Raw genomic sequence first — 12,886 nt, 5'->3', positions numbered from 1 at the left:
TACATTGTTTTACATCTGTATGTGTTTTGACAAAGTATATACATCATAATAATAAAAGGCTTTATTTTATGAAGTTAGTTGTAATTTATAAAATGTATAATTTAAATGACAGATATTACTCATGGCTTTGATCCAATAGTAACATTAATAAATATGTGACTATGTGATTTTTTTTATGCAATTTGATAGAAATGTTGTTTATTTTTGTAATATTTGTCGTCGCTCGAATTGCGGCTATAACTATATGTATAGTGAATAAACTTAATAAGCTAACTATAATGGACACATCAATAAGCTAACAATAGTGGACATTTGTTGATAGAATATCGTATAATCAGTAAGCTTATAGTCTTATAGTCTTGTCTAGTCTGTTGTCTATGAAAATTTTTCATCAGATTAAATTAATATTTATTCTGGCACTTAAAGGCGATATTGTTTTTGTCTATACAAACGATCGTATTTGAAAATAGATTTCCTTTTATAAATGATTATGTAAATATATTGTACGGTTGTGACCATCTGATAGTGGAATTATAGATAAGTATTAATTTTTAAACAAATATTGGAATGATATCTTTTTATAGGAATGACAATTGTTTATTTTAATAATTATTTTTAATTTAATAAGAGGAAAACGTAGTCTAAACAGTGCAATCTTTGTCACCTTTCTGCAATAGTTAAAATATATAGAAAAAAATATATCATTCCCTTACTTACGGCTTGTATATTTGGTAACTAATGTAGGGAATTAAATAACTATTATAATAGTTTCACTGGCATTTTACACTTACATGAATATTATATTGTAGAACTAGATTATCTTCTTGTTATAATGTACTTAGAATAAGCAAAAGTGAGATTGTAAGAGGGATATGTACTGTGATAAAGATATTGTATCATTCATTGATTCATTGATTATTGTTAAGTTGATAAAGTGAGGGTTTTTATGTATCAAGCATTCTTTATTGTTGACTTGATTTAAGTCTCCAACAACATCATAGGAATGCAATCTGCACCTACAATTATACTTAAGATGACTTCTTAGTCATGCTTCCCGTTTACATTTTGTTTTTAAATATGTATCATGTAACTAGATTGCTGTGTGTCATTAGGGTAAATTATTTCCTAATCATATATTAATTAGACCCATCCATGTCCAATAATGCTGTCACCAAGTTGTAATACATTAAGCTTTTATTGTGTTTCAATAAATATAGATTTCTTTATTTGAAGTGTTTTCATTTTGAGTCTCAATAACTTAATGATGTGACTATAATTTAAATGATGACTATAATTTCCACTCCTTACATACAAAGTATGCTTGGATTTGGGAATTACTGTAATGTAACTATTGGAACCAAAATGACTCCGAGGTTAGAACATGATTTAAAAATATTAATTATAAATCTTTTTACATTAAATTAGTTTTTATAAGTAATTTTCTGCTTTCCAGTAAAAGAGAGAATAAGGAAACATTGTGAGGATAACTGCATATGTTAGATGAAAATTATTCTGATAATTGAATCTTTATATATTGTTCTCAAAAGGTGAGTTCTTAGCCATAACATATAGAAAATCGTAACCTTGAAAATAAGCACTACTATTTATTAAACATAAAATAATATACTAATGAATATATACAACACCATTTTGAGAGGAATGTTAAATAATTGGATGCTGATATCAGAAACGCAAAGATTATGGTTAAACAGTATTAAATTATTTTTAATTCTGCTACATTAGGTTTGATCATGATAAATTCAGACATAATTTATGACAATTTTTATAAAACAAATGAAAGAGTATAACAAATATTTCATAACTAAATTTAATTCTTTCAATATCTACAACACCAATAAATATTAAGTTACTTGAGGACCTCTTTCTCTAATTATGGCTCGATTTTTTCTTAATATTGTACTTGGTTCTATGATGTCTGGATTGTTTTCTTCAGCAAAGTCATCAAGTCTTTTCCTCAATATTTGTTTTAATTCATCTATACAGCTGCCCTTTAAGGCTGAAATGCCGATTATATCTTCAAATTTTATTATTCTCTCTGGTCTAATTTCCTCAGGCATTGTTTTAATCACCTCATGTATATTTTTCAGAGATTCCTTGACTTCACTGAATGTTTTATCAGCATCAACTAAATCTAATTTATTAACAGCCAGTATTGCAGGTTTATTCAATAATTCTTCATCATATAATTCTAATTCTTTGTTGAGTAGTATGATTGTCTCCAAGCAAGTTCTTTTTGGATATTTGGGACTAAGTCTAAAGCCTTCAATATCTGCTATAAAAAGTAGCAGTTTAGTTCTCTCCACATGTTTTAAGAACTTATGACCCAATCCTATATTAATATGTGCCCCTTCGATGAGTCCTGGAAGATCTGCAATTGTAATTTGTCTCAGATCATCATATTGTATAGTACCTTTGTTGGGTTTGATGGTTGTAAAAGGATAACTAGCTATTCTAGGTTTCGCTCTAGATATCGCTTTTAAAAGTGAACTCTTTCCTGCGTTTGGAAATCCCACAAGACCAATGTCAGCAATTAATTTTAAATCTAATCGGATGTGATGAATTTGACCAAAGTGACCAAGGAAATCATTCTCTTTAGTCCCTCCAGGCCCACCACGAGCTACTATAAGCATTTCATCTTCCTTATCAATTGAGCCCAATACTTTTCCATCTTCTCTAAAAATAGTCACACCGAGTGGAACTTCCAGTTTAACGTCAGCACCGGGATTGCCGACAATTTTTGTTTTTCTGCTATCTTCACCGTGTCCCGCGGTAATAGTTTTGGCGCGATATTTATTCATGATAGTCTTTAGATCGGCCTTCTCTTTCCCAACGCAATATATACATCCTCCTTGTCCACCGAGACCACCGAATTTTGGTAGTCCGGTACCTCCAGTACCACCTTTTACATGGAGTCTTACGGTATCAATAAACTTATTTCGAAGATACTTTCGAGGACGTTTTATTTCTTTTACTGCAAGCCACGTTCTACTAAGAAAAACCATTTTAGAAGTTTCTACGAACTAAAGCTCTTTTACATTATTTACACTTTGTTTATATTTTTAGGTTAACAGTTTATGTTATCAATCATGATATTAAATGTCAAATTGTCAATTGTCATTAACACAGACATTAAATGTAAATCAAGTACGTTAGGTTCTATTGTCTATGGATGGGTATATTAAATCTTAATGAAATCATGAAAAAATACTAAATATATAATTGTCTTCGATCGATTGACAAACATAGGTAAATATGTTTAGGATATATTTATAAGAAATATTTACAAATATAATCATTTTGAATATTAAGCATCCAAATTTAAAATTTTAGTATTCTTATTTCATAATCGATAGATTGTAATATTTCAATTTGCAAGTGGCAAGTGAATGTCAATTGTCAAGTTATTCAAGTAAACAAGTATAGATATAAAAAAAATATATTATCATACTCGAAGAAATTCGTTTTATGAAAACCAGCAAAAACATGAGAGTTTTATGGTTCAATTTAAAGAATAATAACATATAACTATGTTTTTTACGTAATACAATAGCATATAAATAAATACGTTTCATTTGACTTTTAATATACATATCTTAATTCCTACTTTCTTGGAAATATGTATAAATTTGAACATAACATTTCTATATTTGTTTTTATTCTATTCCTACCTTTTATTTTGAGTAGCGACGGCGACAGATCACCTTTTTATCAAAACTGTGTTAAAAGTTGTAGTAAAGCCAACTGTACATTAGGCAAGTATTTCCTTAAACCTAAACAAAACGATTATTTTTGGAAGAAAAAACAAATTTATCATCATAATAAGGATTTGGTTATAATGACGCGATTGTCATTTTAGTTATGTTGATAAAGCTCAGATCTTAGGTTCAAACCTAGAGTGAGACCAATAAATGGTTTTTGAATTTCTCTATCAAGAAATTCTCAGGTATTTTCAGTAAAAAGTTGAAGCTTTCTTAAGCTGCTGAACTCTATAGTCACTTTGGATTACTGTCTCATCAAATCCGGAGAGTGAAGGAATTGTAAGAGCATATCTTATCTCACGGGCAGTTGGGTGTTCTTTGTAGAGTCTAATGTCTACCGTGACCGAATTGGTCAGGAAGACTTCCTTGGTTTAATGTTATATTGTTTAATATTGTATATTATTTATATCTTCACTGCTGGAGATAGGCCTCCCCCAAGACGCTCTATTGAGCCTGATCTTTGGCCCTTCTCATCCACTTCCTACCAATAGAAAAAATAGTGTTATAATATTATCTTTTTTATTAGAAGGAGCATTCCAAGAAGATTCAGCTAAAGTGCAAGATAAATGGAATCGCTTGCTCAACTGGAGCTGTAATGATGAATGTCGCTACCAATGCATGTGGCGAGCTGTCCAAGCTTTCCAGGAGAGAGGTTATCAAGTACCCAAGTTTCATGGCAAAGTAAGAATATCTGTATTTAATTCTGTTCAGCATGATATTTTTGCTTAATATTTAATAATGTATATTGATAATTTGTTAAACAAAAAAAATATTTCTTTCCAGTGGCCATTTAAACGCATCCTGGGTGTTCAAGAACCAGCATCTGCCTTTGCATCTCTGCTAAATCTGATAACTCACATGTACATGTACTCCAAGTTACAAGAAATATCAGTGAGGAGTACACCACATGTCTTGTTCTGGCATGCCTTTGCTGTGGTATTTGAATAATATATTATATAATATACTTATATAATTAGAAAGTCCTGAAAAATTATGCTAAATCCATAGATATTTCATTACTGGCTTAATAGTAAGTCTTCCCCTATTCTGCCAATCTGCTGTTCAAGCAACAGTTTTCATTACTGTGTTCTGGTTAACAATTACTCTTTTTTTAAATGGCTTTGTTGTGCCAACTCAGCACAGATGATTTTAGATTACTCTTGTTATATTGTTATAGTTTAACATTACATTATTTACATAATTTTAGGTTTGTATGAATGCATGGATCTGGTCCATAATATTCCACACAAGGGACACTGCTTTCACAGAGTTCATGGACTATGCATGTGCTCTTTCAATGGTTATGAGTTTATTCATAGCTGCTGTCGTAAGGTAGGTCACACATAATCTTTCAAATATGAATTGAATGAAATTATAATACATGATATATATTATAAGTCATGGTATTGGTCTATAGCAAAGTTTGGAAAAGTCGGAATTAATAATTATCCACAATAAAATCCAAATATAAAAATCTTATCCTTTCCTGTTTGAAAATGCAGAACACAAATTATTACAGACTGGGTCGCACTGGCATACCACACATACTCACTCCATTATGTTTAATATAGTCAAATATTTTTGCATAGGAGAGGTTGCAGCTAAAGAGAGGGGGTCTTATATCTATCAAATAATCTCATTGGCCAGTTGCTATTTTTTGACATCTGTTATTTGGTTATCTTTCTTGCTCATAACCCAGATTTTTGGCGACTCAACAAATAGACAAAATATTATTTCAAATTTACGAAAAATTTAAGTAGTAGTTAGTATACTGCTTGAGTGTCCTCCTGCTGCCCTGTTCCACCACGCTGATTTAATACCGGTCAGTGAAAAAAATATGTGGAAGATTTTCGTTCGACATATTTCTTTCTTCTTCAGCATGCACGATAAATTGTAAATACAATGGCAAGTTCCCAGGCCCTAACACGTAAGCATAAGTTCGGATTCATGTTTTCTAGCTACTAATAATATGCACTCAACTTTTCAGAATATTATACAGGAGGAAAAAGCTAGCAGCCATACTTCTGTTTCTCACGTTGGCGTACTACGTGGAGCACGCGCGCTACCTGTACTCGGGTCGGATCGACTACGACTACAATATGCGAGTTAATATATTCTTTGGTGAGGACAACCGACAATGTATACTGTTTTGTTCAAATCTAAGTTACATTTCAAATTCCGTAGTTTTATAAGTTCTGCAGAGCGACTATCCGAGCGACGGGAGTCGATATAAAATGTCTATCGTGCAATCGTCTTGTCTGGCATCAGCAGCACGTTGGCCTAATGGCAAACTCAAAAACGACGACCATTTTTAGCCGGAGCTAAGGGCTACGGAGATTGCAATCCGGAAAAACGGGTCCGGTAATCCGGCGGATCCGTCAACATTATACGTCTACCGGATTCGGTACCAATATACCGGATCCGGTGTTAGCAATTTTGGCAAAATGATAGAACTGTTGCATGAGTAGACACTTTAAATGCGCTTAATTGTTAAAAACTCTTTAATCTAGGCTTGATTAAATTACATCGTTAAAATATATATATATATATATATATCCCGCTGAGTTTCTTTCGCCGGTTCTTCTCAGGTCCGAGGTGCTAAATTCCGAATCGGTGGTAGATTTTTGACAATCAATAAGCAAGTGTAAACACTTCTATATTGAATAAAGATTTTTGACTTTGACTTTGACTTTGACTTTGAATGTACTGCAGAACATACTATCAGCACTGCTTAAAAAACTTCGATTGTGATACTGAACTGATATTATTGGCATGAGCAAGAGTCATGGTCAAAGTAGGTTAGTTTATGAATTGTTATGAACAGCTGCGCTTCGCACATTAGCTATGATTAGCTATGGTCGATATTTTATATAAAATTAATGAAGAGAAGGCAGATGACCGCCTGGCAACAACGCCAACAACACAAATGAATCAGATACAGATGATGAAGACACAACGAATGATGATGAACAAGGAGTTACAGTTACAATAACTGATCCTCGTCATCCTTATCTTTCTAAGGCAGAAGTAATTCTTAGATACAATGAGTTTCTTCAATAAGTGCGAAAAGTTGTAAAGCTTTTCAAAAGATTGTCTACTAAAAACGATATGTGACTGCAAACGTGTGTGGCAGACGAAACAGGTAAAGAATAACGCCTTACTTTGGATTACCGCTAAAAACCTAATTATTATTTTTTTACCGTAAGTTGTTGAAACTATTTTTTTTTATTTATAATACAAACTGATTACTGTGGTAATTGTGCCACTCATTAGACAGATTTGTCAAATAGTATTTATCGGATCGATGGGAATCCGGTCGAATCCGGTCGAATCCGGCCGGACTGAAAATCACGCCGGATTGCAATCCCTACTGCCACCCCTCAGGCGCGGCGGGCTCGCTGCTGTGGCTGGGCTGGGCGTGGCGCGCGCGGCGGGCGCGGCGCTACGCGTGGCGGCTGGCGGCCAGCACGCTGCTGTCGGCCGCCGCGCTGGCGCTGGAGCTGCTGGACTTCCCGCCGCGCCGCGGCTGCGACGCGCACGCGCTGTGGCACTTCAGCACGGCGCCGCTGCCGCTGCTGTTTTACAGGCGCGTCGCATGTGTTCTGTCTATGGTTTTTTTCTACATTTTCTCTCGGGAACGGCCTTCGACGAAGGTTTCGTTCCCACTGTGTTACATAATAAAATAAATGCAGACCTGAAAACTTTTTGAATATTTTTATTTAATTAGCAGTGCACAAAAGTGAAGCGTTTTTTATATATTCTTTTGTTAATCAATTTTCTTGTTACAATTTTTTTTTGTTTACAGATTCGTAATCGATGACGTAAAATATTCGATGCCATCGCTGAGTATTAAGAAGAGTACGTAAAATATAAAGTAGAGGGGAAATGCAACAAGTAGTCCTTGCTTTTTTGATATAGGACTTTTTGTGTGCATTTTGTCGACAATTATTAATAGTAGCCTGAACAATTTGATAATTCTTCAATTCTTGGCTCAGATAGGTCGCCCTACCGGTCTGTTTCGATTTCTCTAGTCTAAGTGATACGCATAAATATATCTATTTATGTTTTAATTTTTGTAAGGTAATCGTTATATCGTTAGCTATGACATATTTTAAGTAATTTATTTCAAACTCACAATAAATTTCTAATAAAATATTAAAGACTTTTATTTAACAAAACAGTAATAACACGCAATTTAACAATTGTTAACATTCGACGCGACAATTTAGGACACTTATCAACTCTCAAGGATGAACTTCTTCCATTGTTCGCCGCAGTTGACCCCGAGTTTGTGTTTCTTAAGCCACCCGAGTCTCTCCTTGTTCTTACCATTCTTGACGACATTTTGTTGAATACCAATCTCATTTTGTCTGGTGGCATCGTTCACTCTATATTGAGTTGGTGTTTTGTGATAAACGGATGCATTTCTCGCTTCGAAGTCCGTCCAATATAACGGTCTTGTAGGAATTTGGTTTGAATGTGGAATGTGAACATTTGGCCTCTCTGAAGAACATATACTTTCTCGCTGTTTGCGGAACGCTAACCCTTCGTTCCATTGCCGCCTGTATTCTTGTTCCAAATATGGGGATCGCTTGGTCCTGGCGCGATCATATGGAGCTAATGTTTTAACTTTTTTGTAACGGTTCGTTGATACATTTGCAGATTTTTCACTATAGACGGTTTCATAATCGTCGGAGTCACTTACTTCCTTTTCTGTCGGCATTTCTTTTTTCTTTTTAAATAAGTTGACTGATTTGAGCATTCTGTTGAAGAAACCTTTCTTCGTTTTTCTGTCCTGTAAATTGAATTAATTTAGTACTAAATCATCAATAAAATAAGTATAATTAACTTTAAGTAAGATATTATACCTTCGTTTTGTTTTTTTTTAAAAAAAATCAATATATATCGGAACTTTATATTATGGTCACTCAATATTACGACATACACATAATAATACGACCGTCAGCTGATAATAATATAGTCATAATATCTTTATTTACAACGGTTCAATGGTATACGTACATATGTATAATACGATACCGAAAAATATAATCAATTAAAAAAATATATTAAGAAAAAATGATTCAACAAATCTTATTATTCACTGAAAGAATAATTTTGGATAAAGATGTCTGGATTTAGGCTCGTGTTCCCACACATGACTAATTAACAATAATTGTGACTTCTAACATCGTTGTATCTAGCAAACTGCGCATAATATATTATAGTACCTCTTTTTTAGTTTGGCATGGAAAAATGCATTTGCGTTTTAGCCGCGTGAAGCGAGAGAGTAGGCGGGACTTACCGACGTCAAGTGCCCAGGATAGGCACTTACAACCAACCAGCGATACTAGAGAATTCAGGCATGACCAAAGGTGTTACGCGTTCTCCGAGGTGCGGAAGATATAAGTGCTATTCAGAATTTCTTGACAGAAAAACCCAATTTTATTGGTCTTTGAGCGTTGCACTGCGACCGTTGAAGTTTTGTGAGATTGCCATTAAACCGAGAAATATAAAGAGAGAGGGAACTAGGCAATCACAGTAATTAACGCATATATTGTAATCTATAAAAACCATAAAGTGGAACATCATTTCTTTTTTCTTTAAATTTTTTACCTAATTATCTGAATTACTAAAACATACTTTTAGGCTAAATCATGTGTTTTTGTGCGTAGCGTTTTAACACGTAGCTGCCTTGTAAGTGTTCAGAGAAGTGTAGAGCACTTGTGGAAATGCCAAGACTAGTGTACTCTAATGCTGGTCGTTGGATACATGTCTGGCAGATTTTCAATCAAATGTGCAGGATTCCTCACGATGTTTTCTTTCACTGCCCCGAACAAGATGAATTACATGAAAATCAACGGTACGTGTCTGGGTTAAAACCTGCAAGTATTGGTTAAGATTTACATGTTTTAACCGCTGGGCCCTCTCGGTTTGTATTGTCAGAGAATGAATTCTTTCGGAGAAAAATAATTAATATCGATGGAATGATTAAATAATATGTTATACAAAAATGACCTGTTTATATCCCTCTTCTAATACCAATGTCTCTTCGCTGTCGGTTTCATCGCTTGAGTCATCAGTTTCATTTTCAACTTCTGCGATGGAATCCGAACTGTGAACACTGTGAAATTTCAATCTTTCTCTTTCGCAGTATCTCTCATTATTATTTAAATAAATTCCTTTCTTAGATTCGTATCCTATCTTTGTTTGGCTTAAATATGACTGAATAGGAGAAACCTTGGCATCAACTTTAATATCTGTCTTGTTTGAAACTCCTATATTTTTAACTTCTATTGTGTTGGAAGAAACGTTATTAGATGGCTTAAGATCATTGCATTCGCTTTTAGAACTGTCTTTATTAGGAAAGTCCATGTTTATGGCCATTGATTTATATATTTCTTTAATAAGTTTTTCAGTCTCGCTGCTGCTCGATATTTGTTCCCTGTCAGTATTAGTAGCCGCAGTCATAGCATGTCTTGTTTGTGGCTTGTAAGAACTTTTCTTATAGTAACAAGCGCACATATGTCTTCCTGGCGCGGGTTGTATAAACACAGGATAGTTTTGTAAGCATTTAAGAGGTTGGTAGGGAACGCCAGTAACACAGTATTGACCCTGAGGTGTTTGTTTTGAACAAGAAACAAGGTGAGAGTCTGTGTTGTAAGAGTTATTGTAAGTGTAACTGTGAAGAAAGGTGGAATCACCCGGCAGGCTGTTCTGTGACGCACCTTTTTGAACGACAGCATCTTTTTTTATTACTTCATCTGAAGTATTATTAACTTTGGTACTTATTTTTACTTCTTCTAAAACAGATTGCAATATAGTTTTTATCTGGCTTAATGTTAGCTCTCTATAATCCTCAATTTTGTTTAAATCTAATTGTGTGCTTTGATTATTAACATTCAATTTGTTAACTATCTCGTCTGTGGCAACTGATTCATGTTTTTGCGATATTGTAAGATTTTCGATTTTTCTCGATTTAGTGGGTCGGGGACATTTTTTTGGATATACGTCGCTAAAATCAATACAACAACTTTTAGACGTGACACTACCTGTCTGTTGATTCGGCACTCTTGTATTTTCCTTTTTTTTACATGCCTTAACAGATTGATTCGTTCCTCTCAACAACATATCTTGTAATATTTCGTTAGTACATCGTTTAACCGGTATTTCAGCCTGATAGTTATAGAAATAAGGCTGAAATTTCTGTTTCATTCGTAAATGTTCAGGCCAGCATTTCATTTCCACACTCATTTGATTTTCCAATTTTTGTTCATTATTATTTTTTACCGTTTTATTACTATTTTCTTTAACAGGTATTACGTCGTAGTGATTGGAATCGTAATAAGAGCTAGTGTTATCTAGAGATGTATGTAGTTTTGTTATTATGGAGTCATAATCACCTTTGGTCATGTAATGGTCGATGTTCCGAAATTTGTCATGACAACAAGAGCATGTATCAGATTCTGATTTGTATTTACTCATATTTTTATGAGTGTTACCAACATCTCTACATATAGGTCTTGAAAAATTACTCGTATTAGAAAACTCTTCTACAACCTCATTAGGATCATACTGTCTTCGAATAATCTTATTTAAATAAGAAATACATATTTCGTCGTTGTTATTCATAGCGCCGTTGTATTTTAAGGAATCGTCGGTTATTTTAAAAGGGTTATGAGCCGTATGATGCGCGTAGTATACTAAATGTGTTTTCATTTTATTACTATCCTTGCAATTTTTGTTTCTTTTTCGTTTTCTGAAAATATTTCTATAACGATCAAAAGCAGCAGCACTATCGTGATTACAATTTTCATGAATACTAAACTCATATTCGTGTTTATTGTTGGGTGTTGTTAGGGCCGGAAAAACAAAAGAGACATTCGACTTCCTTATTCTGGAAGAATAATCTCCACTGTTCGACCCAAACTGTGATGACCTAACTTTGTCGTTTTGTCTACTGGTGCAATAGGATACCGTACTAGACCTCTTATTGAAGCCTGTTCCGTTTCTCTGAGCTGAATTTACACCATTGGGAGGTTTATTATTATTGGGAATATTTTCTGATTTTTCGTTCGCTTTATCAGTAGGAGCAGGAGCAGTGTCAGGAGCAGCAGGAGCAGGAGCAGCAGCAGGAGCAGGATCAGGAGCAGGAGCAGGAGCAGGAGCAGGAACATCCGCAGGAGAAACATGCTCATTAGCTTCGTGTAATTGCTTTTCTAGACTGATAATCTTTTGTTGCAGGTCGGTTACGTCTATAGGAATACATGATATAATTTTCACCTCAGTCTGTGACGCAGTATTGCCTGTGAAATATTAAATAATCAGTAGTGTATTGTTCTAAATTTTTAATAAAATTATTTTGTACAAAAAATTTGAATGTCACCTAAGTTGAAAGCCACTCGACGTAAAAAGTTTTCAACACCTTTAAAACGTTGTTTGTATGGTTTTTGGCAGTCATCGTAATCCATTTTGAAGAAACACTGAGAAACAACACACTATTTTTATTTTAGGTAAGCACATCTAGGGTCAGTAGACAACGAATAGAAATACGATACTGTACGATACCTTCTGTTACTCTTTATAAACAAATGATTTCATTTTGTTACTTATATTCATTAAAATTTTGATGAATTTTACATTATCTTTTAAAGAAAAATCTGAGTCCAATGAGATACTACGCTGTCAACAATGTTGTCGACACTTAAGTTGTCATCTCCGAAGAGAACAAAATAAAATTATAGTCTCGTCTAAAGTAAACACTTTTTGAAGAAATTGGTAAACATTGGAAAAAATATAATTATACAATTTTTTTCGCTATTTACCATTATTTTCATTGAATATTATTGTAAAGAAAACAACCATCTTCATGTTTTATATAATTTGTGTTATATAGACGTGTTCGTTAAATTTGCTATGATTTTCACAAATTATTTAAGTGGTTCTATTATAAAACTGTATTATTAATGACTAAGGTAGGTTTTCACTAGATTAATTAATGTTTTCGATTATAAGATGTTAATTTGACTAAATTTGCGATAACCAATCAAAAGCGTTGGCAAAACAGCGACTACTTTGTCATAGTTGATCCAGGCTGGATAACGGAT

At 33.7% G+C, this 12,886-nt stretch overlaps 3 protein-coding genes across 3 annotated transcripts; 1 reads left to right on the top strand and 2 right to left on the bottom strand.

Annotated features, from left to right (window-relative positions):
- Nucleotides 1–1,812: 1,812 nt before the first annotated feature.
- On the bottom strand, nucleotides 1,813–3,117 carry LOC113404799 (GTP-binding protein 10 homolog). The gene has a single exon (XM_026645841.2). The coding sequence runs from the start codon at nucleotides 3,021–3,023 to the stop codon at nucleotides 1,863–1,865; it is 1,161 nt and encodes a 386-aa protein (XP_026501626.1). The 5' UTR covers nucleotides 3,024–3,117; the 3' UTR covers nucleotides 1,813–1,862.
- A 324-nt stretch (nucleotides 3,118–3,441) lies between these two features.
- LOC113404800 (post-GPI attachment to proteins factor 3) lies at nucleotides 3,442–7,926 on the top strand. Its single transcript, XM_026645842.2, has 7 exons — nucleotides 3,442–3,773; nucleotides 4,306–4,460; nucleotides 4,563–4,715; nucleotides 4,987–5,111; nucleotides 5,767–5,900; nucleotides 7,164–7,365; nucleotides 7,585–7,926. The coding sequence occupies exons 1-7, from the start codon at nucleotides 3,638–3,640 to the stop codon at nucleotides 7,643–7,645; spliced, it is 966 nt and encodes a 321-aa protein (XP_026501627.1). The 5' UTR covers nucleotides 3,442–3,637; the 3' UTR covers nucleotides 7,646–7,926.
- A 4-nt stretch (nucleotides 7,927–7,930) lies between these two features.
- On the bottom strand, nucleotides 7,931–12,481 carry LOC113404811 (uncharacterized). Its single transcript, XM_026645866.2, has 4 exons — nucleotides 12,348–12,481; nucleotides 12,166–12,262; nucleotides 9,798–12,085; nucleotides 7,931–8,574 (listed from the first exon to the last, which is right to left on the bottom strand). Exons 2-4 carry the CDS (start codon nucleotides 12,248–12,250, stop codon nucleotides 8,017–8,019), a joined length of 2,931 nt encoding a protein of 976 aa, XP_026501651.2. The 5' UTR covers nucleotides 12,251–12,262; nucleotides 12,348–12,481; the 3' UTR covers nucleotides 7,931–8,016.
- Between the last annotated feature and the right edge of the window lie 405 nt (nucleotides 12,482–12,886).

Source organism: Vanessa tameamea, chromosome 8 (genome assembly GCF_037043105.1).
Source record: "Vanessa tameamea isolate UH-Manoa-2023 chromosome 8, ilVanTame1 primary haplotype, whole genome shotgun sequence".
In the NCBI taxonomy this organism is placed as follows: Eukaryota; Metazoa; Arthropoda; class Insecta; order Lepidoptera; family Nymphalidae; genus Vanessa; species Vanessa tameamea.
The sequence above is the reverse complement of the archived record's forward strand: the minus strand, read 5'-3'. Positions and strand labels throughout refer to the sequence as shown.

Bases quoted from the DNA above. Each gene is read 5' to 3' on its own strand.
- LOC113404799 (XM_026645841.2), bottom strand. From the start codon at position 3,023: ATGGTTTTTCTTAGTAGAACGTGGCTTGCAGTAAAAGAAATAAAACGT.
- LOC113404800 (XM_026645842.2), top strand. From the start codon at position 3,638: ATGTATAAATTTGAACATAACATTTCTATATTTGTTTTTATTCTATTC. The intron at 3,774-4,305 runs GCAAGTATTTCC...CTTTTTTATTAG, and splicing joins TAAAGCCAACTGTACATTAG to AAGGAGCATTCCAAGAAGAT. The intron at 4,461-4,562 runs GTAAGAATATCT...ATTTCTTTCCAG, and splicing joins TACCCAAGTTTCATGGCAAA to TGGCCATTTAAACGCATCCT.
- LOC113404811 (XM_026645866.2), bottom strand. From the start codon at position 12,250: ATGGATTACGATGACTGCCAAAAACCATACAAACAACGTTTTAAAGGT. The intron at 12,086-12,165 runs GTGACATTCAAA...AATATTTCACAG, and splicing joins TCGAGTGGCTTTCAACTTAG to GCAATACTGCGTCACAGACT. The intron at 8,575-9,797 runs GTCATTTTTGTA...TTCAATTTACAG, and splicing joins TAGAAGAGGGATATAAACAG to GACAGAAAAACGAAGAAAGG.